Source organism: Corvus cornix, chromosome 24 (genome assembly GCF_000738735.6).
Source record: "Corvus cornix cornix isolate S_Up_H32 chromosome 24, ASM73873v5, whole genome shotgun sequence".
Lineage (NCBI taxonomy): Eukaryota > Metazoa > Chordata > Aves > Passeriformes > Corvidae > Corvus > Corvus cornix.
Genome location: NC_046353.1, coordinates 3,346,064 through 3,365,780, shown reverse-complemented (window position 1 = coordinate 3,365,780; position 19,717 = coordinate 3,346,064). Strand labels below are relative to the sequence as shown.

General features: G+C 51.2%; 1 protein-coding gene across 16 annotated transcripts in view; it reads right to left on the bottom strand.

Moving 5' to 3' along the window:
• Positions 1-19,717, bottom strand: part of GRAMD1B (GRAM domain containing 1B) — a 90,494-nt gene that overhangs the window by 16,278 nt on the left and 54,499 nt on the right. For 11 of the 16 annotated variants that reach the window (XM_019288509.3, XM_019288510.3, XM_039564946.1 and 8 more), the window contains 11 exons: positions 19,357-19,567; positions 17,911-17,931; positions 14,785-14,808; positions 12,400-12,420; positions 11,377-11,400; positions 4,642-4,726; positions 3,865-3,968; positions 3,645-3,740; positions 3,198-3,278; positions 1,110-1,225; positions 490-646 (listed from right to left, as the gene is read on the bottom strand). In XM_019288509.3, the coding sequence (XP_019144054.2) occupies positions 490-646; positions 1,110-1,225; positions 3,198-3,278; positions 3,645-3,740; positions 3,865-3,968; positions 4,642-4,726; positions 11,377-11,400; positions 12,400-12,420; positions 14,785-14,808; positions 17,911-17,931; positions 19,357-19,567 (940 nt within the window). The remainder of the gene's footprint in view (positions 1-489; positions 647-1,109; positions 1,226-3,197; positions 3,279-3,644; positions 3,741-3,864; positions 3,969-4,641; positions 4,727-11,376; positions 11,401-12,399; positions 12,421-14,784; positions 14,809-17,910; positions 17,932-19,356; positions 19,568-19,717) is intronic. The other 5 variants (XM_010403883.4, XM_010403885.4, XM_039564947.1 and 2 more) reach the window with 4 other exon arrangements.

Below are 19,717 nucleotides of genomic sequence, written 5' to 3'. Positions count from 1 at the left end.
CCTCACATTTGTGAGCCAATTTCAGAGTATTTGGCCTTGACATACCTGGAAATTAAATAGAGAGAGGAGGATGTTTGCCATACAGCGTTTGTAACACCTCCTCTCCAAAAATCAGTGTTCAGACTTTGGGCACCACAAGGATTTTTGTTCAGACAAGCACAATACTGTCCAATACTGGTTCTGCTCCTGAATAAGCTAAAAGAACCTGAGGTGGTATCTACACAAGGTCTGCTCTGCCGTAATACCAGGAGGGCACACGCAGTTCTCCAGGGAATAACTGAAGGTAGGGAAGCATTTATAACCTCCTTATGCCCCAGGACTTTTCATCCAGAAGTACAGAAAGTGCTCTTGCTGCTGAGAGGCCCAGTGACAACATCACTGAGCAGGGACTGAAGTCAGCAGCAGTGGAAGAGGAGCTGGAGGATAAACAAACCCCATACGATCCCAGGGAAAAGGAATTCCTGCTGCCAGGGGAGGGAGAAAACTCACAGAGGCTGGGGCTTCGCTGCTGCCCGTGGAGGTCAGGGTGCTGGCAGTGACAGATTTCTTTGGCAGCTGAGGGCTGGCTTCTGGCTTGGCCTCCATGCTGCTCTTGGAGGAGCTGTCGTTGACTTCATTCTCCTCCACGGGGATTTCTTCGCAGTAGCTGGGACGCCACAGAGAACACAGGTTTTTATGGTTACCCCTCTCACAACAGCTACAGCTGCACACACAGAGCAAGTGAGAACGTTGCTATGAAGTCTCAGGGCTGTCCAGAAGCAGGAATGGCTCAGTGCAGGGGAGAGCAAGCCCCAGTTTTTTGGGTGTTTATACAGGCACTGGCAAGCATCAGCATTTTCTGGCCATGTAGCCCTGCCTGGCCTTGTGACTGGGATGCTTTGGCATTTCTAGAATTGTTCAGCTGGTTCAGCAGGCATTCCAGTCCCTCCCAGCCTCCAGAAGGAAATGCTACACTTCCAGCTTTTTGGGCATCACCCATTTCAGAGCAAACATTTGGCCAGACCCCAGAATCTCTCAGGACAAGCAGCCCTCTGCGGCATGCAGCACACCCTGCTCTCCTGGGGCCACCCTTCCTCCCTCCCTGGCAGAGTTCAGCACTCCCCACTCACCCCATGGTGTTGAAGTCATCATCAGGAGGCACATAGTCTTCATCATCACTGGTCAGGCCCAGCTCGTTCCCATAACACTGGTGGACAAAGTGCCAGAGCTCCTTGGGACACAGAGGCTGAGACAGGGAATACAGAACACAACCCGTTTGCACCCAAGAATGCTAGAATACACTGAAAGTTTGGAACTACCAGGAGGAGGAGGGCATTCCTTGCCCTGAAAGGGGAAGTGAGAGATTCTGATACAGGGAGGTGAGAGGCTTTCTATGGGCTCAGCTCTGTGAATTTCCATTTTATGGAGTTTACTTCGTTAATCTCTGGCCTAGAGATTGCCCCCATCGAGCACCAACAGGCCCTGTCACCAATAACTCTCCACCACCAGCCCCCGTTCTGCCCCAAAACCTGACACTGTTATTTTTCCATGTCACAATCTCCTGTTACCTAGAAGTACCAGAAAGCTACACCCAGAGCAGCACATGGATGAGACTTCCCACTAAACAATGCTGGAATGTAAAAATGAAAGCACTAAACCTGCATTTCCTCTTCTGCTGTGCCTCCATTTAATGTCTGCTGCTCCACCAAGCCCCGACACCTTACGAGGTTCTTTTTTTCTCCTTCAATTTTGTTTAAATTAAAGCTGCCTAAACAATCCCAGCTGCAGGGAAAATGATCTCAAACAGCAACGAGGAAAAACATTTCCTGCTGCAGTTTGGAATCAAAAGGAGTTTGTGTCACCGGACACCCCTGTGAAAAGTATATACTGCAGATGGAAAGAGAAAATGAATTATGCAGAGCATTGAAAAAAGCCCAGATTTTAGGGATACAGGTCAGTGATCACCACATGACTGTGACATGAGCTCTGAAAAACGGGGCAGGAAAACTTGTGATTTAAAGATGTGATACAGGGATGAAAGGGGATTTTTACCCATGAGAAACTTATGACCAACGACAAAGATTTCTTGGTAATGAAGGGAAACAAATCCGGTGAACTTCGGAGCTGCTGGCTCGAATTTCTTCCCATAGTAACTGCACGGGATAAGGCAGGAATTTTTTCATCTGGCTCCCCAAAGCAGCAACCAAAAGCATTGGAAAAAAGCCTCTAATGAGGAACTTTCATCCAGAAGAATGTCTGACTGTTCCACCTCCTTCCCACAACACATGAACTCACATCCATGTCTTATCAGGAAAATTGGACTCAGTTCTTTCTCCCCCCTCTCCTGCCAGCCACGGACCCCACATTTGGAAAAAGAGCTCTGGAAGTGCTTCCTGTCTTTATCCCTGTCTCAGTTCCCTTTTGCCTTCACCTTGAGACCAAGGGCACTGAATTTCGTTGGGAACTTCAAAAGGCTGCTCAGTTTACAGCCTATGGAACAGCACAGCCTGCCCGAGGCAAGGTGATCCCTTCTCCTCCTAAATCCTACCCCAATTTTTGGGACAGGGTATTCCTGGTGCTTCATTCCTCCAGTGTTCCAGCATGGCCTGAACTCCAGCCAGGACATCCCGAAATGCTGGGAGCACTGTAACATCAGGCTTGCTGCTGCACAGAGGCCAGAAATACCCCACACACTGTGGAACAGATACTCGGATCAAATATAGGATTTACAGGGCCTCTGGCACAGCAGGAGCAAATTTATTTTAAAACCCAACCCACTGAGCCCTTACCCAGAGCACCCTGCACCCACCACTGCCCTCACTTGGATTTGGGATGCCCTGAACACTCATTTTCTGCCCTGTCTGCATCTCCACACTTCTGGAGCACAGACTGACTGAGAGCTCTGCCTGCACAGTGAGTTATTTCTGCTGCTTTTTGAACTGCTTTCCTGAGTGCTGCTTCACTGTGGAATCACAGGCTTCCGAAAAATCCCCTCCTGAGACCCCCATTCCACTCCTCAGCAGAGTGGCACCAACTGTGTGTGTACAGCATGGAATTCCCTGCAAAAAGAGGGAATTGCATCTGCAGTCACAAGCCTGCTCTGCCTGAACACTTGTGTTTGCTGTCCCTACGTGCTTTTTCAGCCAGAAGTGATGCTCCTGCCCACATCCATCACCCCCCTTCCATCCCAGCTCAGCTCTGAGGTTGTCTCTCTGTACCTTGTCAAGCAAAGCATTCTGCCAGAGTCTGAACATCATCATGTACGTCCTGTCTCGAGCCCCAAAGGAAGTAAAAAAGTGCTGGATGGGGAGAGAGGGAGAGAAAAATCAGTTCAGAAATAGCCAAAAAATAGGGGAAGAACACAACAAGCCTGTTTGGGGTCACCATCCAGCTGGACTGAGCCATCCACTCAGCACAGAGTGAAGCTCATGGAGAGGCCAGGGAGTGAGCCCTGAAACAGCTCTGTCAGAGATGTGCTGCTGTACAACCTGGATGCTTTACCTGGCCCCACACCCCACACCTGAGCTCCAGCCTCAGCCCAGCTCAGCACCAGCTCAGCCCCCAGCCCTTTTCCCTGGGTATTTCCCCAGTTTGGAAAAACCCCACCCCACACTCCAACTCCCCTGCCAGCCACACAGGGGCAGCCCCAGCAGTGTGGGAGGTACCTTTTCAGTGTCAGTGCAAACTTGGATGGCATTGGGAATGAGCCGTGCTGTCTTTTCCTTGGTCATGGAGCAGATGTCCTTCAAGCGAACCGTCAGCTGCACCAGGGAGGGGAAAAACACCAGGAAAGGGAGAAACTGGTGAGAAAAGCAACAGAAGAACCCTTCCAAAGCAAACCTGAGCACAAAGGCCAGCTTTAGGGCAGCAGAGGGAGAGCCTTACCAGCGTCTCCCAGCGGAAGATGTTGCTGTAGAAGCAGATCCAGTTCTCGGAGAGGTAGAGGCGGCCCTGCAGGAGAATGTCTCGTTGGAGAGCACATGAGTAATCTGTGGGAGAACACCACTGGTCAGTGAGGAGCACAAACCCCAAAAGAGGGACAGCCTAAAGGTGAGGATGAGCAGCAGCATGGAGAGGAGAAGCCACTCAACACAGCAAGGCAAAGGCAGGGCCAGCAGGAGCCGAGCCCCAGCTGCTGCTGTGTCCACTGGGCTTTCTTCTCCCAAGGGCACGTCACAGACAATCTCTCTCCCTGACTGATGACCCTGCCTTATCAGCTGGTCACTCTGCAGCATGCCATGTGCTATTTCCAGATTTCATCTGTCTTCTCCTCTCTGGCTCCCGGTGTCACTGGGCATTTCTCCCCCCGTTTAAGCATCCCTAACGATTTCCATCCCTCTGCCAGGCCGGGCAGCATTCACCAGCAGGAGGCATGGGAGGGGATCACCAGTTATGTAAGACACAGGAGCAGATGCCATGCACCAGGCATCTCACCAGCTGGGACATGAGGTTTGGGAAGGGCAGCCATGTGTGAGCAGGGATATTGGGAAAAAGGGAGGTGTCATTCCTCACCAAACGAGGAAAACCCATCAGAAAACACAAAACCCATCAGAAATGTGCTCCAGGCAGACTGAACAGCCTTGTTCCTCAGTGGCAATGTCTGGAGAAGGAAAATCTGGATGGATTCCTGATTTCCTCCCCAAAGCACAGCACTGGCCTTACCTACGATGAGGCGCTCCGTGTCCGGGAGCTGCTTGAAAAGCTTCCTGAAATCCTCATTCCGCTGTTTGTACGTCGGACTCAGCACCTGCAAGGAACAGAGGGGCTGGTGAAGAGAGGGGCAGCCAGGAGGGCAGGGACACGGAGGGGGGAAACGGGAACACCTCGGTACAGGAGGAGGGGGATCAGATGCACTTACAGAGCGCGAGGCCAGGAGCTCCCATCACAGCCCGGCGATGGGAGGGTTTGGGCTTTAGTGCAGGGAGTGAGAGGAAGAGGAGAACCTGACTTGGAAGAGCAAGTCCAGGGTAGAAAAGCTGCACCCCTGCCTGCACAAGCTGTGGCTGCAGAGGAATCCCCTCTCCCTGCAATCCTACACTGTCCAAGGTACAGCGTGTGCTCTGCTCGCAATGCATCAGTCCCCTGCCAACCCTCAGGAACGGCACAGCTACCCCAGAAGATGGGTGATTTCCCCCAGAAAAGAGGTGATTTCCCCCAGAAAAGGGGTGATTCACCCCAGAAAAGACGGGTGATTCGGCCCTGCCAGAGAAGTTCGAGCAACCACCGTCACCAAGAGCTCAGGATTCCCCATGCCCACCCCTCTCCCCACCACACAAACACACAGCCACGTGCTGGGATGGTGAGGATGCTTTAGTGGGGCTCTGAAAAGACTCTCCCAGGGACTGAACCGTGTCCTGCACTTGTTTTGTGTCCTGGCCTCAGGGAAGGGCTCCAGAACATGGGGCTGTCGGCTGGAGGACGATCAGGCTCCTCTCTGGGGTCACTGAGCCGTGATGTGACTGCCCACACCTCCCACACCCCGTGCCAGCTGCTCCCAACAGCCACAACATCTTCTGAGGGCAGAGCTTCAGATCAGAGGCAGGTGCAAGTTCACATCTCCCAGACAATCTGCAGTGCTCTTTCTCCTGCCAATGGAGAAGAAGCCACCTGGAGTACCACCTTTTCCCTCTCTATCTCCATTCCTTCCCAACAATCCTCTTCCAGAGGCACCGATTTCCCGAGGCAGAAAGGTGGGAGCCTTCCAGCAAGGGCCCCAAAAATCTGAGATTAGAGAAGGCAGCTTCAGCTTGAGAATGGTGGTGGAGTCACAGGGGTGGGAGGAATGCAGGGTTTACTTAGAATTATCCTCACAGAGCTGCCAAATGCTGTCAAATCACAGCAGATTCGATGCTGGTTGTCAAATCACAGACAACCCCTCGCCCCCAAAAGCGTTCCCTGTTCCTCACACCGACTCAATGGACTGGAAACAAAAATATTCCAGCATCAGCTCAGCACTTCCGAGCCTCGCTCCAGCCCCGCGGGTCCAAAGGAAGGGATCTCACCCTGAGTAAAATCTGCCAACCAGCAGATGACAGAAATATGAATTTCACTTACCAAACTCCCAGCCTGAACATCTGGAAAAGATCTTGGTCTGAGAAGGGCTCCAGCAAGAACCCAAGCCCAAGATTTCCAGGAACAAGCAGACAGGACAGGGACAGAGTAGGGAACAGGGCTGAGCTTTGGGGCTCAGAGCAGCCCAGCTCAGCAGGAGTTTCCATGTGGAGGGGCCTCCAACACAGCCTGGCTAAAACCTGTCCTAACAGAGGCTCTGCTCAGCCCCAGCAGCTCTGGCAGGGTGCAAACAGTTCCGTTTAGAGACACTCACAGCTGGGATTTCATCTGCTCCAGGGCTGACATTTCCTTGAGAGAAGTCCACAAGTCCCTCCGGGTCCCACTGCAACCACGGCAGCTCTTGATCCAGGAAAAGATCCCAGAGAGAGCCACACTCCAGCAGGGAATCCATCTCCTTCCCTCAGCACTGGCACAGCTCACTCAAACTCAGCTCTTCCTGCTCCTGCTGCTCCTTGTTTATGTCCAAAGTCGAGAGAGGTGCAGCAGCTTGGCAGGAGTTTCGGTGCCTTCCCCTGCTTTCCTGCCCACATCCAGCTCATCTGAGGCGGCCCCTGAGGATCTGAGCCAGGATTTGCCCTCCAGAGGACTTTTCCCAAAGAGGCTCATCGGGGTAATTGTGCTGGTGGGCACCCTCTGTGCTCTCCTGCTGCAGCCTCAGCAGCTTCTTGCTGCGGGCATCCCCTGCAGCAGCCCTGGCAGGCGTGTGCAGGGCACCTGAGCTGCCCCCGAGCACAGCCAATGTCCACAAGTGCCGGCTCCAACCCCAAACAGCTCCGGCCGCCAGCCCCGCTGCAACTCACGCGGCTTCCAGGACCCAACAGGAAGGCAAACAGCTCAGAGTTCAGCTTTTCCCCCCTCTTTGGAAGCAGAAAAGCAGCGATTCTTACTCCTCAGTGCCTGCCCTGCAGTCCCTCTCTGCTCTCAGAGGCAGCCTCAGTGTTTCTCAGGGCAGGGGCGGCTGGGGAAGATCCCAAAATGACTCGCACATGCCTCGAGCTACTGGGGCTGGGGAATTCTGCCGGCCAATGCCCTGCAGTAACCCAGGCTCGGCCCTGCCTCCCAGCAGATGTTTCCTGTAATGGAAAGTTGCTGGACAGAGTGTGCTGGGGGAGGCGTGAGGGGAGCGAGGAGAGACCGGGCTGAAGGATGTGGCTGGGAGAAACCAGTCAGGGGAGATCCACACGGGCAGAAATCTGAGGGGCTGCACCACTCCTGGGTGTATCTCTGAGCCCACTTTTCTCCCCTCAAAAAATAAAGCTTTTTAGGATTCGTTCATTAGTCCGGTCACTTTGGAAATGAAGGCCGAGGGCTTCCTCCAGGAAATGAACTCCCTGCAGATCCAGGAGATTGCCTGGGGTGCTGGCACTCCCTGTGTCCCTCTGCCCTGAGTCCCAGCCTCCCCATCTCCCTGCTCAGGTGAGGAAGTGCCCAGGTAAATGCCGACAGCAGGGCACCAGATCTGCTCAGCTGTGAGCAAACACTGAAATAAACCCCTCATTCTTCCCAAACTGGGCACACAGATTTCAAAAAACACCAACCAAGCAAACAGCCCAGCCGGTGCTGAGGCACTGCTCCACTCCAAGCCAGGGGTGCAGTTTGCTCACTGACGAGCTCTGTCTGCTCAGCTGCACCCCAAAATCCTTGCTGCTGCTAAGGGAGCACACAGCTCTCCCATTCAGCACTGTCAGAGGGAAGCAGTGCCTCCATCTGCACCCCAAGATGAGGGAATAATAAAGAAAAATCCATTCTGTAACCTGTGAAGGACAAAGAACTGGGATTACAGCCACCTGTGCTGCTTTACTCAATGGCCCTCTTTGCTGGAAACTCCAAATGGGATTGAACCCCCAAAAAGCCCCACCAGGATGATTCTGTTCTCACCCCAGCCACCTGCCCCTGCAGAGGTGAATGGGAAGAGCTGACCTGGAGCTGGAGGCAGCAAACATTAACTGCACTGCAAACAGAGATGGGACAGGATGGCACTGCCAAGGTGGGGGAAGAGGATCCGTGGGGAAATGGGGACAAAAGGGTCACTCCCCATGGTGACATCTCCCTGTTACACACAAACAAACCCTCCACGGGAAACTTAAAAGTAAATATTGCTGGGGGATGGGACAGGACATGAAAGTCTGAGAACACAAAACCTGAGGAATGTTGAGTTTTGGAGAGAACAGGTCACAGGGAGCAGAGCTGGCAGGAGGCACAGAGGAGAGGGGGAAGGAAAATTTATCCAGTTGCATGACTGATGGACTTCTGTGATGGACATTGCTCCTGGAAAACTACTGGAATAAATGGAACACACTCCCTGCTTGTGTGGGAGAGTTTAGACCCCACTGACAGCAGGGCTGACATGAAAAACCAGCAAAGAAAGTGGCCACCTGTCCCACAGCATCTCCTCTAAACCCATTCTGGTTGCTCAGATTTTGCTTCTTTTTCCTTTTTCTCCCTTTAAAAGTGAATGAGAAGCAGAGGAAGATGCTTCAAAGTAATCACCAGCCATCTGGGCTGGAAAATGGATCCGAGTTCATCATCACACGAACTTGCACCGACAGTTCACTTCTAATTTAGTGCCACTACAACCCAGCAACTGAGCCAGGCTGGTAATCCACACACTGAAAGTCATGGAAAATCTGACAGGATGAAAAATACCTGAAAGGCAGGGAGTTAATATCGCTCCAGAAATAATTTCATGAAATGGTTACTGGGACTTAGAAGATGAATGTGCTGATTTACAGAGAAAAGGGCTCTTCAACACCTTGCTCATTCATCAGGCCTGGATTTGTGCATTAAACTCTGCTCACGTGATTGCTGCTGCTGAGGGAGGCTCAGGCTGCCACCTCTGGGAAAGGTGTTTCTGATGCTCTCCCTGAAGTGAGGCATTCCCCTTGGTCTTTACAGGGCACGCTTTACTCTTTCCAGCAGCTGAGTTTCCCCTCCACTGTGGTATCCACGAGGTCTCCAAGAAAACACACAGCACTCTGAGGCCAGCCAGGGCTGGTTTCTTATCAGTCTTGTGATGTCTGGTTATTCTTCAGAAGCTCAAGAGCTGCTCAGAGTTCCCCACAAAGGCCCTTTGCAGCATCACAATGTACCACGGGTCCTCAGCCAGCTCCTCCTGCACAGGCTTTCCCTGCAGTTTTCCCAATGGAAAACTCTGGGCTCTCCCCTTTACCCGCCTCCCCACTGGAATTTTGGGTTTATTTTTGAGACTTTGAGCTCCTGCCAGGCTGAGAGCTGCCCTGTGTGCACAGATCTGTTTGCAGAGCTGCAGGAGCAGGGCCCCTGTCCCACTCCCTGCAATCCTCAGGGCAGACTTTGCTCTCCCAAACGCAGGTGGGAAGGACTGGGCTCCTATTGATCTGCCCAGACTGACTGGGATAGCAAATATTCCTAGTTTTCTAATATTTACAAACACCTGGAAGAGGCAATTGGTGTCTTTTCACTGCTCAGGTCAGTTACAGGAAGAAAAACATTCAAAGCATGTGACAGATAAAAATAAAGGAATACAGAGCAAGGCACAGCTTGGGATGTAAATACTGAAGCGAAAACCTCACTGACAGATAAAAATCTCACCTGTTCCCTGATGTTTTCTCTAACTTTTCAGGATCATCTATCTATCATCTATTCTGTTTTCCAGAGCATCCTCTGGATTCTCCTGAAGCCTGGTGCCGGATTGGAGAATCAAACCCTGCTACAGAGCAGCAGAAATGCTGCAGGATCTTGAGACGCACACCCTAATTTAGGGACAGGGACATAGAAGGATTCACAGTCCAAGTGAGACAGAATGAGGCAGGAAAACCATGGCAGATTTGCCAGGCTCAGGGCCTCAACTGTGACACAGAAATGAGAGCTCTCCACGCTCAGAAATGGGGCCCTTTGCCCAAATCCCAGAGAGAAGAAGGAAGGAGAGAGATTTTACCCCTGGCAGCAAAATATCTCCAGTTTGTCTCTCATTGTAATGACATCTGCTGGGTGACACATTCCTTCTGCCGAGTGTGGAGTTACTGACACCCCCACAGACAGAGCAATTCCTCCTTGGTGTCCTCATGGAAGTGAAACACAGATTTCCCACCTCTCTGAGCACCTCGGGTGCACAGACTAAGGCACATCTCTGTTTCAGTAAACAGAACTACAAAGGAAGTTTAGTTTTAAGGTCTGAGTCCTATTTTCAAAATGATTTTAAAATAATAAATCAATTAACAACAATTCACCATGCAGACACACGACCCAAAGCAGACACAACTGATGGTTAAACCACGAGTGACCAACAGATTTCTCCTCCCTAAAAACCACGGTATTTCCAAACCAAACTCTCCATGTTCAGTTCCTCACTAAAGGCACGAGAAACACCTCAGGGACTTTTCCTTTCCACTGACCTCCTGCTCTTGCACCACAAAGAGGAAACCCCAAAAGGCTGAGTGCATTTATTCCCAAACTGGTGTTCTCTTCTCAATCTCACAGTGCACCTGCACCAGTTTGCATTTGTCCTCTGGAAAGCCAAGCAGAGAAAACACAACCAGAGAGAGGGGCAGGTCTGCCAAAGCAACCCACGACCTCACTCCACCCCTTTACCTCCCACTTCTCCATGGGGCAGGGATGGCAATCCCAAAAAAGCACTGGTGGGATCAGAAGGAGAACACACAAGGCAGGAGAAGTTGATGGCATCTTAAGGAAAAAAAGAGAGAAAAAGGAATCCAGGAGAAGGGAAAGGGAGGGTTCCAACTGGCAAAGAGGGATGCAGAGCTACAGAGACAAAAAGACCAGTTAAAAGCAGCAAAAAAACGAAGAAAACTGGTGATACCCTGGGGATCTTTGAGGACCATGTGCTCTTTGAGGCAGGGATTATTTTTTGGGTTGGGTTTGCACAGTGCCTGGCACCCAGGGCTGCTGAGCTGGCACAGAGAACAATGTGGAGGGTGTTCGCTCTGGGCACGGTGGGGTTTATGTAAAATGCAAGTGGGGGAAAGGGAGCACAGGAAATTCTGAGGCTTCATGAAGAGGCCTCTGATTCATTTCTAGAGCTGCTCTCAGAGGGGAAAGGAATGGCAGAATCAGAATGGTCCAAATGGCACAAAAATCCTGCCTGGAAGGAGCTGGCAAAGAAGGGGAACTATCAAGGAAGTGCATTAGCAGGTTTTTAATGGAAATAACATTGCCAAGACGGACTGACTTCCGGGAGTCTGTGGCTCATCCATATTTTCACACTGCTGCTTTTATCTGGCCAGAATGTCTCTCCTAACTAGAAAATGGGTTTGTTTTGTTTTGTTTACAAAGGAAAATAATGGGGTGGGGTGGGGAAAACCACAAAAAAATGCAGCCAGTGCTTACTCTCCGGATGTACTGTCTCTCATGCTGAAAATATATGGAGGAAAAACAAGAGAACAGAAAGATAAGATAGAGAGGACATGAAAACACAAGAGACCCACAGAAGCAGACCACAGCAAAGCATCATGCAGCAGGGAATGGAGCTCAGCAGCTACAGGCAGAAGCAGTAAGAGCCAAAGTCACCTCTAGCCTGGTGACAGAGTCAGGTTTTGGCAGCAGGTCAGGCCGGGGCATCTGCTCACAGTCCTTATCTGCCACTTCTCCACCAGTCTGGCCCACCTTGGTTTGTATTTTATTTTTAATGCCGCTGCCTCGATCCCTCTCTGCCTCTGAGAGCTCTCCCTGCCTGCGCTACACCCGCTGCTGTTCACACCCAGCACGTTCCTAACTCTGCCTCCCTCACCTCTGTCCAACCTGCCCACGCTGTTTCAGCCAAAACCACACATTCTGCTGGCCCCCACTCTGCTGTCTGATGGCTGCAGGAGGGCAGGAACCGTGGCTGACCTTGGGATGGCTGCTGCATTTGCCTGTGGCTACTCCAGAGCCTCGAGGGTGGGGCCCGACCGTGCAAAAGTGACACCGACTTTGTGCCCAGAGCAGGGCCACTCGTGCTGGCAGAACGAAAAGAACACCGAGGCAGAAGCAAAGGGTGGTTGGTGTTTCTATGGGGTCAGTAGAAAATAATTCCTCTCTCGCCCCCGCACCGCCCTGAGAGATGCAAAGGGTTTGCAGGGTGGCAGCTCTGTTTGTCACCACGTGTCACCACACCACGGCCCCCATGCTGAGAAACCTGAGGTGCAGGATGTGGGGAGCATCACGAGAGTGACCAAAAAGGACAAAGCTTCTGCTCTCTGTCTCTGGCATCCCTCTCCTCAGGATGTCAGCCCTCCTTTGCCAGTGCTGAGCCATTTCCACCTCCTCCTCCTGGAAATGGTCAGAGTGCCCCAGTGCCACTGCAAAGCCCCTTTGCACCTTCCCCCCGCCCAGCCCACAGCGCCCAGGGACAAGAGAAACTGGAGTACTTACATTATACCAACTCTGGCTTTTCTGTAAGGACAAAATAAAAGAGAAGCATTAGTTAGCACAGAGATCTTAGGATCACAAAGAGAGGGACAGAGAAAGCAGCTCCAATCTGGTTTGTATCATTAGTGAAGTGAAAGTGGGATTAAACAGAAGATTTCAATGGATTTCACAGTGTGGTCTAACAGAGTTATCCCCAGTTACAGAAGCAAATCCAGCAGCAGGAGTCTGGAATAGGAGACAGTTCAGGCCAAGGTGTGCATGTCCACATGCACACACACAGACATGCTGTCATCTTGTGTGCAGACCAGCAGTGCCACACAGCAACAGAGGAGCTCATCACCATCATCATCACCATCACATCATCACTGCCAGCTGTGTTTTAGGGGCTTCATTCTTCCACTGGCCAGCTGGCAAAACTCACATTGCCTCAAACAGCCCTTGAAGCACTGCTAAGGGCAGGGACACAGCTTTGCTCACAAAAGGCAAATGTTCCAAAAGTATTTTCAATTTTTAAAGGGACACACACACACAGAGCCAGGAAAAGTGCTGTAGAAAATCGCTAGAAAAGCTAAGCAAGGAAAAAAAAAGGCTGGGATTTATTTTTTTTTCAGCATTTCAGTGCACAGTGTTTTGCATCATCTGCACTGTGATTTTTTAAATTTTTTTTTTCGTCCTTATCACGGCATTTCAGATGATTTGAGAGGACAGGCCACACGTCACACTGGAGCACACAAAAGAGCTGGCTCAGCTTGGAAAGTCACGCTCGGCAATTTGCAGCTGGAGGTGAGATTTACCTGCACAGGGAGAGGAAGAAATGAGCTTCCCACTCCAGCCAGGCTGGCTTTCCAACAGGACACTGGGCAGAGCTGACAGGGTACACAGGAATCCCCCCCTTTTGGGGGGATTTACCTCAGGGCAGTGGAGCCTGGGGGCACTGTAGCCTTTCCCACCGAGGGTGGGCAGCTCCAGCTGTGCTGTCCCCCTCTCCCAGCCACTTCCACACTACATTAGTGGGAGCTGAGGACAGCACACAAGGACAGAAGCAATATTTCACTGCCTTTCCTCCTTTGAAGCCATCTTGCTTCTGACCTTGGAGAATTTTCCAGGCTTTGCACCCGGTTTGGAAGAGGAAGGGAAACATTCTGTGTTTCACTGGGAATTCAGCTCATGTTCACACAGAAACTGCCTGCCCTGGGGCAGCCCACCAGGACACACAGGATGTTCTGCTACAGGAAAGGAGAAGTGTTAGTGAGATCAGATGGGACCAGAGATTTCTGTGAAGATACAGGGGCTGCTCTGTTCCCTCCCCTGGATCTCCCTGCTTGCAGTTCCCTGTGTGCCACTCCAGCCACAGAACCTCACTGGCACCTGGATCCCACTCTTGGAGCCAGCATTTCTGTAGGACTCATTGCAGAGCTCCCAGTTTTTCTGCGCTGGTCTCTGATGAAAAGCCCCACAGTAACAGAGCACGTGGGCTAAAATACAAAACTCTGACGTTAGAAAGAGGAACACCCCTTTTTCCCCAAATTCTGGGGAAAGGAGATGAGCTGAAGGACTGCACACAGAGCATGGCTCATCAGCCAACCAGAGGAATTTCCTCTTACTTCCCACTCTTTTCCATACTTGGCCATACCCTCCATTCATAAAGGATCGGGTTGAAGTCATCCCTCCCTGCAAGTAGGACGTGGAAAAAAGCCTTATGCAACCCAGTCTACACTATAAAAAGAACCAGGGTAATTAATCTAAACCCTGCACACAGCACCTTGTCCTCAGGAGCACAGGGCCCGAGATGGAGTGATTTTCCTGCAGATTTGTTTTGCCATCTGTCTGCCTTAATGAGCAAAAGGCGTAACTCAGAAATTCCTGGGGAAAAAAAACCCTCACCATCAAACTATAATTGGCACACACACAACAGAGGCACTGCTGTCACTGTGGCTTCTAAATCAGGGTGCCCATGCTGTGGTGTCAGCACAACCCAACAGGATTTCACTCCCCTCTGCTGCATTCATTGCAGGAGCTATTTATTTTTTTCCTCTTCACATCTGAATTCCCCTGAATCAAGGTTCCCCTATAAAGGAGCTCTGCAGGTTCTTCTTTGAGCTCTTCCACACAAAAAAATTATACAGACATCCATAATTATACTGACATCTGTAATTTTACCAACATCCTTAATTATACCAACATTCAAACCTCATCTTTTGCCTCCACCAAGTTCAACAGACTTGTCCAAAATCCAAAAAACCTCAGCCCTTAAATCTCTCTTCTATTTTTTTTTTTAACTCACTGAGAGTACAGGGAGATGCAAACTGTGAAAAATCAAGAGACAGTAAAACAGAGGGGGGGAAAAAAGGGGAGGGGGAGAAAGAAAAAGGAAAAACATATTCTTACTTTGAGCAGGTTAAGTCTGTCATACTGGAAAAAGAAACCATAAGCATTAGAACTGAAAAGAGAAAATAACTAAGTAACAGAGGGAGAGAGCTGCACACAGACACTGAGAAAATGGGACTGGTTTGCAGAGACGATGCTACAGGAGCACAGAGCAGAGCTCGTGGTTACAAGGGGGCTGTAACCAGGAAGAACTTTGGAGGAATGTGAAAAATGGAATATTTTCTCTAAGCCTTGAATGGCTGTCTCTAAATATTCATGATTTAGTGACCTCCCACCTGGAGCACTGCTAGGGAAGGTTACAGCTCTGCAGCGCACACGGGTCACACGTAGAACTTCACCCTGGTAACTCCATCCAAAAGGAGTTTCTACCTCTCAGCATCACTGGCAGCAGCATCACAACTCACTCCTTGTTGCTCCCAAGTGAGTGACGTGCCACAGAGCTCTAGGAGTATCCCCAAATCCCTTTTACACCTGGGGAAGCAGAGGCACAGAACGGGGCTGAGGGCAGAGCTCGGAGCAGATCCCAGAGCCCTCTGTCCTGCTCTGCGCACTTCCAAAAGCTGCGCTGCCCACCCGGCTTCTAAACGGCCATAACTCAGGGAAATGGATGGAATTTATTCCCCAAACCCTCACCCCAGCCCAAAATGATCAGAATTTCATTACCTACTACCTACAGGGGGGTTGTCCCACCCAGTGGGAGGGGTGGATGAGAAGACACAGCCAAACTCTTCTCATCGTGGCACACTGGAAGGACAAGGGGCAACAGTTGTAAGCTGCAGTAAGGGAAAGTCTATGTGGAGAGGAGGAAAAAGCCTGTTCACAAGAGTGGTTAAGCACTGGAGCAGGGGCCTGACGAGGCTGTGGGATCTCCAGCCTTGGAGGGCTGCAAAACGTGGCTGGACGAGGGTTTAGACCAAGCTGACTTAACCCTGCTCTGAGCAGGGGCTTGAGTGAGAGACCTCCTGAGATCCCTCCTGACCTAAACTGTTCTACAACCCCCAGGACCTACACCAAAATTTATGTTTTCCCCCTAACTTAATATTAATCCTCAGCATTCACCATTAGCTACAGGCATTGGGAAGAACCTCCAGGAAATCACTTTTATCCTTGGGCAGAAGCAAAACAGTTAAAAAAGACGTATTTCATCACTGCTACTAGCAAAAAGATGGGTTTTCCCTGAGTTTGGAAAGCTGTCCCAGAAGCAGCAAAAGCCTAAGGCTGAGCCAGCCCTTGGTCCGTGGCACACTGCTGGGGTCAGGGTGGCAAAGCAAGCTCTGGGAAAGATTCCCTCGGGATGCAATTCCAGTGCTTAAAAACTCCTGGTGAAGCGCTCCCTCTGACGGCAGCGCTGCAGCACCACAGAACACGGCAGACAAAAGAGGGCAGGGGACTCAAGCAGATCTGTCAGCAATTGTACCAACACAGCAGCAAACTCATGGGCTCAAGCTGTTCCACCTCATTACCCAGACAGGTTGGGGAATCAAACCATTCTTCCTGCAGGAGATGGGCAGGGAGAGGAGAAGAGGCTGAGAAAGGAGAGTTTAAAATCTTTGCCCTCGAGTTCTTTGTTCCTAACCTCTCCCTGTACGAGCACTCAATGGAATCATCTGTGTGGGGAGAAGCAGGGGGTTTAATGCCTGAAATTCTTCGTTTGTGCCACAGGAAGCAGCTTGTGGAGCCCAGAACAGAGCTCCAGGCTGCACACTCGATGATCCTCGTGGGTCCAACTCAGAATATCCTGAGTGTGTGTGTGTGTGAGCAGGGCAGGAGGCTCTGACAGGCTGCTGGGGGATCCCCTTCCCTCTGAACTCATCTGGGCTCCGCTTCCCTCCTGTTTCTCCAGCTGCCTCGCAGGGGTTGGGGTTTCTCCCTCTCAGAGAAGCAGGGGCTGGCTGCAGGCACCTCACAGCACCTCTGCACACACATTTTACACAGACACCACTCTGTTCCAGGCTTCTTCCCACCAATCCCTCTCCTAAAACCCTCTGCACCTCCAGCTTACCACAGCCTGGCCTGGCCCACACACCTCTACTCACCAGCAATCCTGTCAGGCTACTCCAGACCTTCCACAGCACTTCTTTCACACCTCACCTGAGACTTTAGTCCCACAGTGCTCCTCTGCAGTTATCCCAGCTACAGATACCAAGCACAAGACAATCTGTCTAAAAAAAAGACATAAAGAAGCTTCCAGCAGACACCAGCAAATCATGCGAGGTCAGGCTGGTCACAAGGACCACGACCAAGGGGAGACAGTGAGCCAGCACTGCTCTCTGAGAACTTGCCTGCAAGGAAATCTAAGGCATCGATTGGGGAAAGGCCAAGACAAGGATTTTGTGGATTGTGAAGCCATCCAAGCCATTCTGCTTTTATAAAGTGGAAATGCCAACAGCCTGGCACTTTCTCCCAACAACACCCCACCTGCGTTTCTGATTTTTCCACTCTTCTGGGGGTAGCACAGAGGTGTGAGATCAAATCCCAAATGATCTTATCTCCAATCCAAGAACCCACAGAGGGATCTTCCACTTATCACCTCTCAGAGCGAGCCCATGAATTCTCACAATTCATTTGGGACAGGTCTGTTCTACCGGGTTCAAGCTGGGTTCATGTTCATTTGAAATCACCGATCTTTAATATTTCCATCACACAGGAGAGCGTGCAAGGGCAGTAATCTGAGATCACTGGCCACAAAAATGCTATTCATCATGAAAAGCAGGGAAGAAGTCATGGAGAACAACTCTTGTTTCTGAAATCATGGAGGAAGAAGAGAGGAAGGAGAAGGGATCGTGGTTCTGTTCAACTCCAGTGGATTTCTCCCTGGCAAAGACAGCAGCTCACTTCAAGGGAGAGGGGAAAGCAGAAATTAAAGGCTGAAATGACTTGGAAGCAGCTGAAGGAGTGTGATGAGCAGGCCAGTTCTCACTCTGTGTGAGCAAATATTAGCGAGATCCCAGTGATGTCAGTGAAACCAGCTTCCAGCTACAGGCACGGGGCTGAGCTCTTGCTGACATTCTCACAGCCACAGCAGGAGAATGCCTGACTGGGGTCAGCACTCAGCACCACGGGGAGGGTTCCTGAGTGATGAGACAGCTCTACAGTGGGGGACAGGAGAGAAAAAAGAAGGCTTACTTTGGAGAGGCGCTTGTGTGACTTAATCGGAGAGAAAGCATGCAGGAATGAAAAGAGAGAAATTAGGGAAAGAAGAAAAATTACCTGGCAGATCAAGAGAAGGAAAACCCACACACCCAACAGAGAGCATTGTACCCCCCCTTCCTCGTGGAAGCACCAGGAATTAAAATTAAGCTTTAGTATTCACTGTTGGTAAAAATCTCACTCCCATGACCCTAATTCCCAGCATTTTGAGGGCCAGGGCAATGCTACTCCTCTCTGTGATTCCCCCTTCCCAAGGAGCCCATTTCCCTGCGATCATCCCCAGTGTGGCTACGAGCACAGCATGCCCTGCATCCTGCCTGCCTCCATCCCACTGGGAGCTTCCCTTTGGGAACACAGTGCTGGCAACCCCGTCCTGAGGGTGTCACCCAGCCCTGGGACAGGGTTTGTAGGTCACTGCGTGCACAGGAAGCCAGGCTGACCTCAAGGGCAACCTCAGAACGTCAGTGATTCAAGCTTGAAAAACCCTTTTCCCCCCTCTTTGGAACTCACAGCCTCCCCCCGTGGTGGTGATGAGAGATCAGAATGTGGGCCACTGAGTCCTGTTCCCTCTGCTGAGCGACCACAAAGGGGAGGGGATGAAGAATCCTTGTGTGTGACAAAGTCCAGCAATAAATCAGGCAAAGATCTAACAGTTCATTTTATACGAGCCATCAGAGTTATGCCTGTGAAATTACTCAGGCTGAAACATCTCACTTCAAAAGTCTGGGCAAACACAAGTGCTCCTGACAGCTGATTTATAACACAACACTGATATACCAGGGTCATAATCAAAGGTCTGTTTGGTTCCCCAGGCTCCTGTGTGTGTTTTACCAGGTCCCACTGCTCACACATAAACCTAGAGCCAAACCTGAAACCCTCTTCCCCTGCACAGCAAAGACAAGGCTGCTTCTAATATGGTCCAGAGACACAAAATCTTCCTGGGGAAAATATCAGCTATCCTGGGCAAGCCAGTCATAACATTGCAGCCATGGAAGGAACGGGCAGAGGGCTGGAAAACTGATTCTGTGCAACCTGAACCTCATCGCAGAGGGCCTGGGCAGGACTGGGGAGATGCACAGGCCCTTCACAGGGGAAATGTTATTGGTTCCATGCCCCTTCATGACCCAGGTGACCAAAAGTAACTGCAACAGGTGATTTTCAAGGTCTTTCTCAAAACCACGGAGCCTCCCAAGGAACAGGACCTTGACAACAGCAAGTTGTAATCAATGAGTTGACTCAGGGCTGGGCTGAAGTCTGACCCAGGCAAAGGACTCCGAGTTAGGAGAACCTTCAGAAATATGATGGGGGAGAAATACGAGGGAGGGAAGTCAGACAGAGAAATAAAAGGCAGAGGACAAAGCCAGTGCAGTGCACGCCCAGCACCAGGGACACCATGGCCAGAGCCCTCTGCTCGCTCCTCACCTTGGAGTTCTTGGCCCCACTGCGGCCTGACTGGGAGGAGCAGCTCCGCTGGACACCCTGCTCCGGCGTGGACGGGGATTTGTCTGAGGAGTGGTCGGAGCCCTTCTCCACCATGGCGTCCCCCGGGGCGTCCTGCGGCGTGGGCGAGCGGGAGCGTTTGCGCAGGATCGGGGAGCAGGCAGGCGTGCTGCGGTTGGAGTTACTGGCAGTACTGCAGGGGGGAAAGGAAGGGGAAAGAACGGCAGCGTTAGCCATCTTCAGACTGAAAGCTGTGCGGCACCCACAGACCTCCCCACAGCACAGCAGGCAGAGCTGCTTCCTGAGCACACACACCCGCTGCCCCCAGTGAATTCAGGCAGTT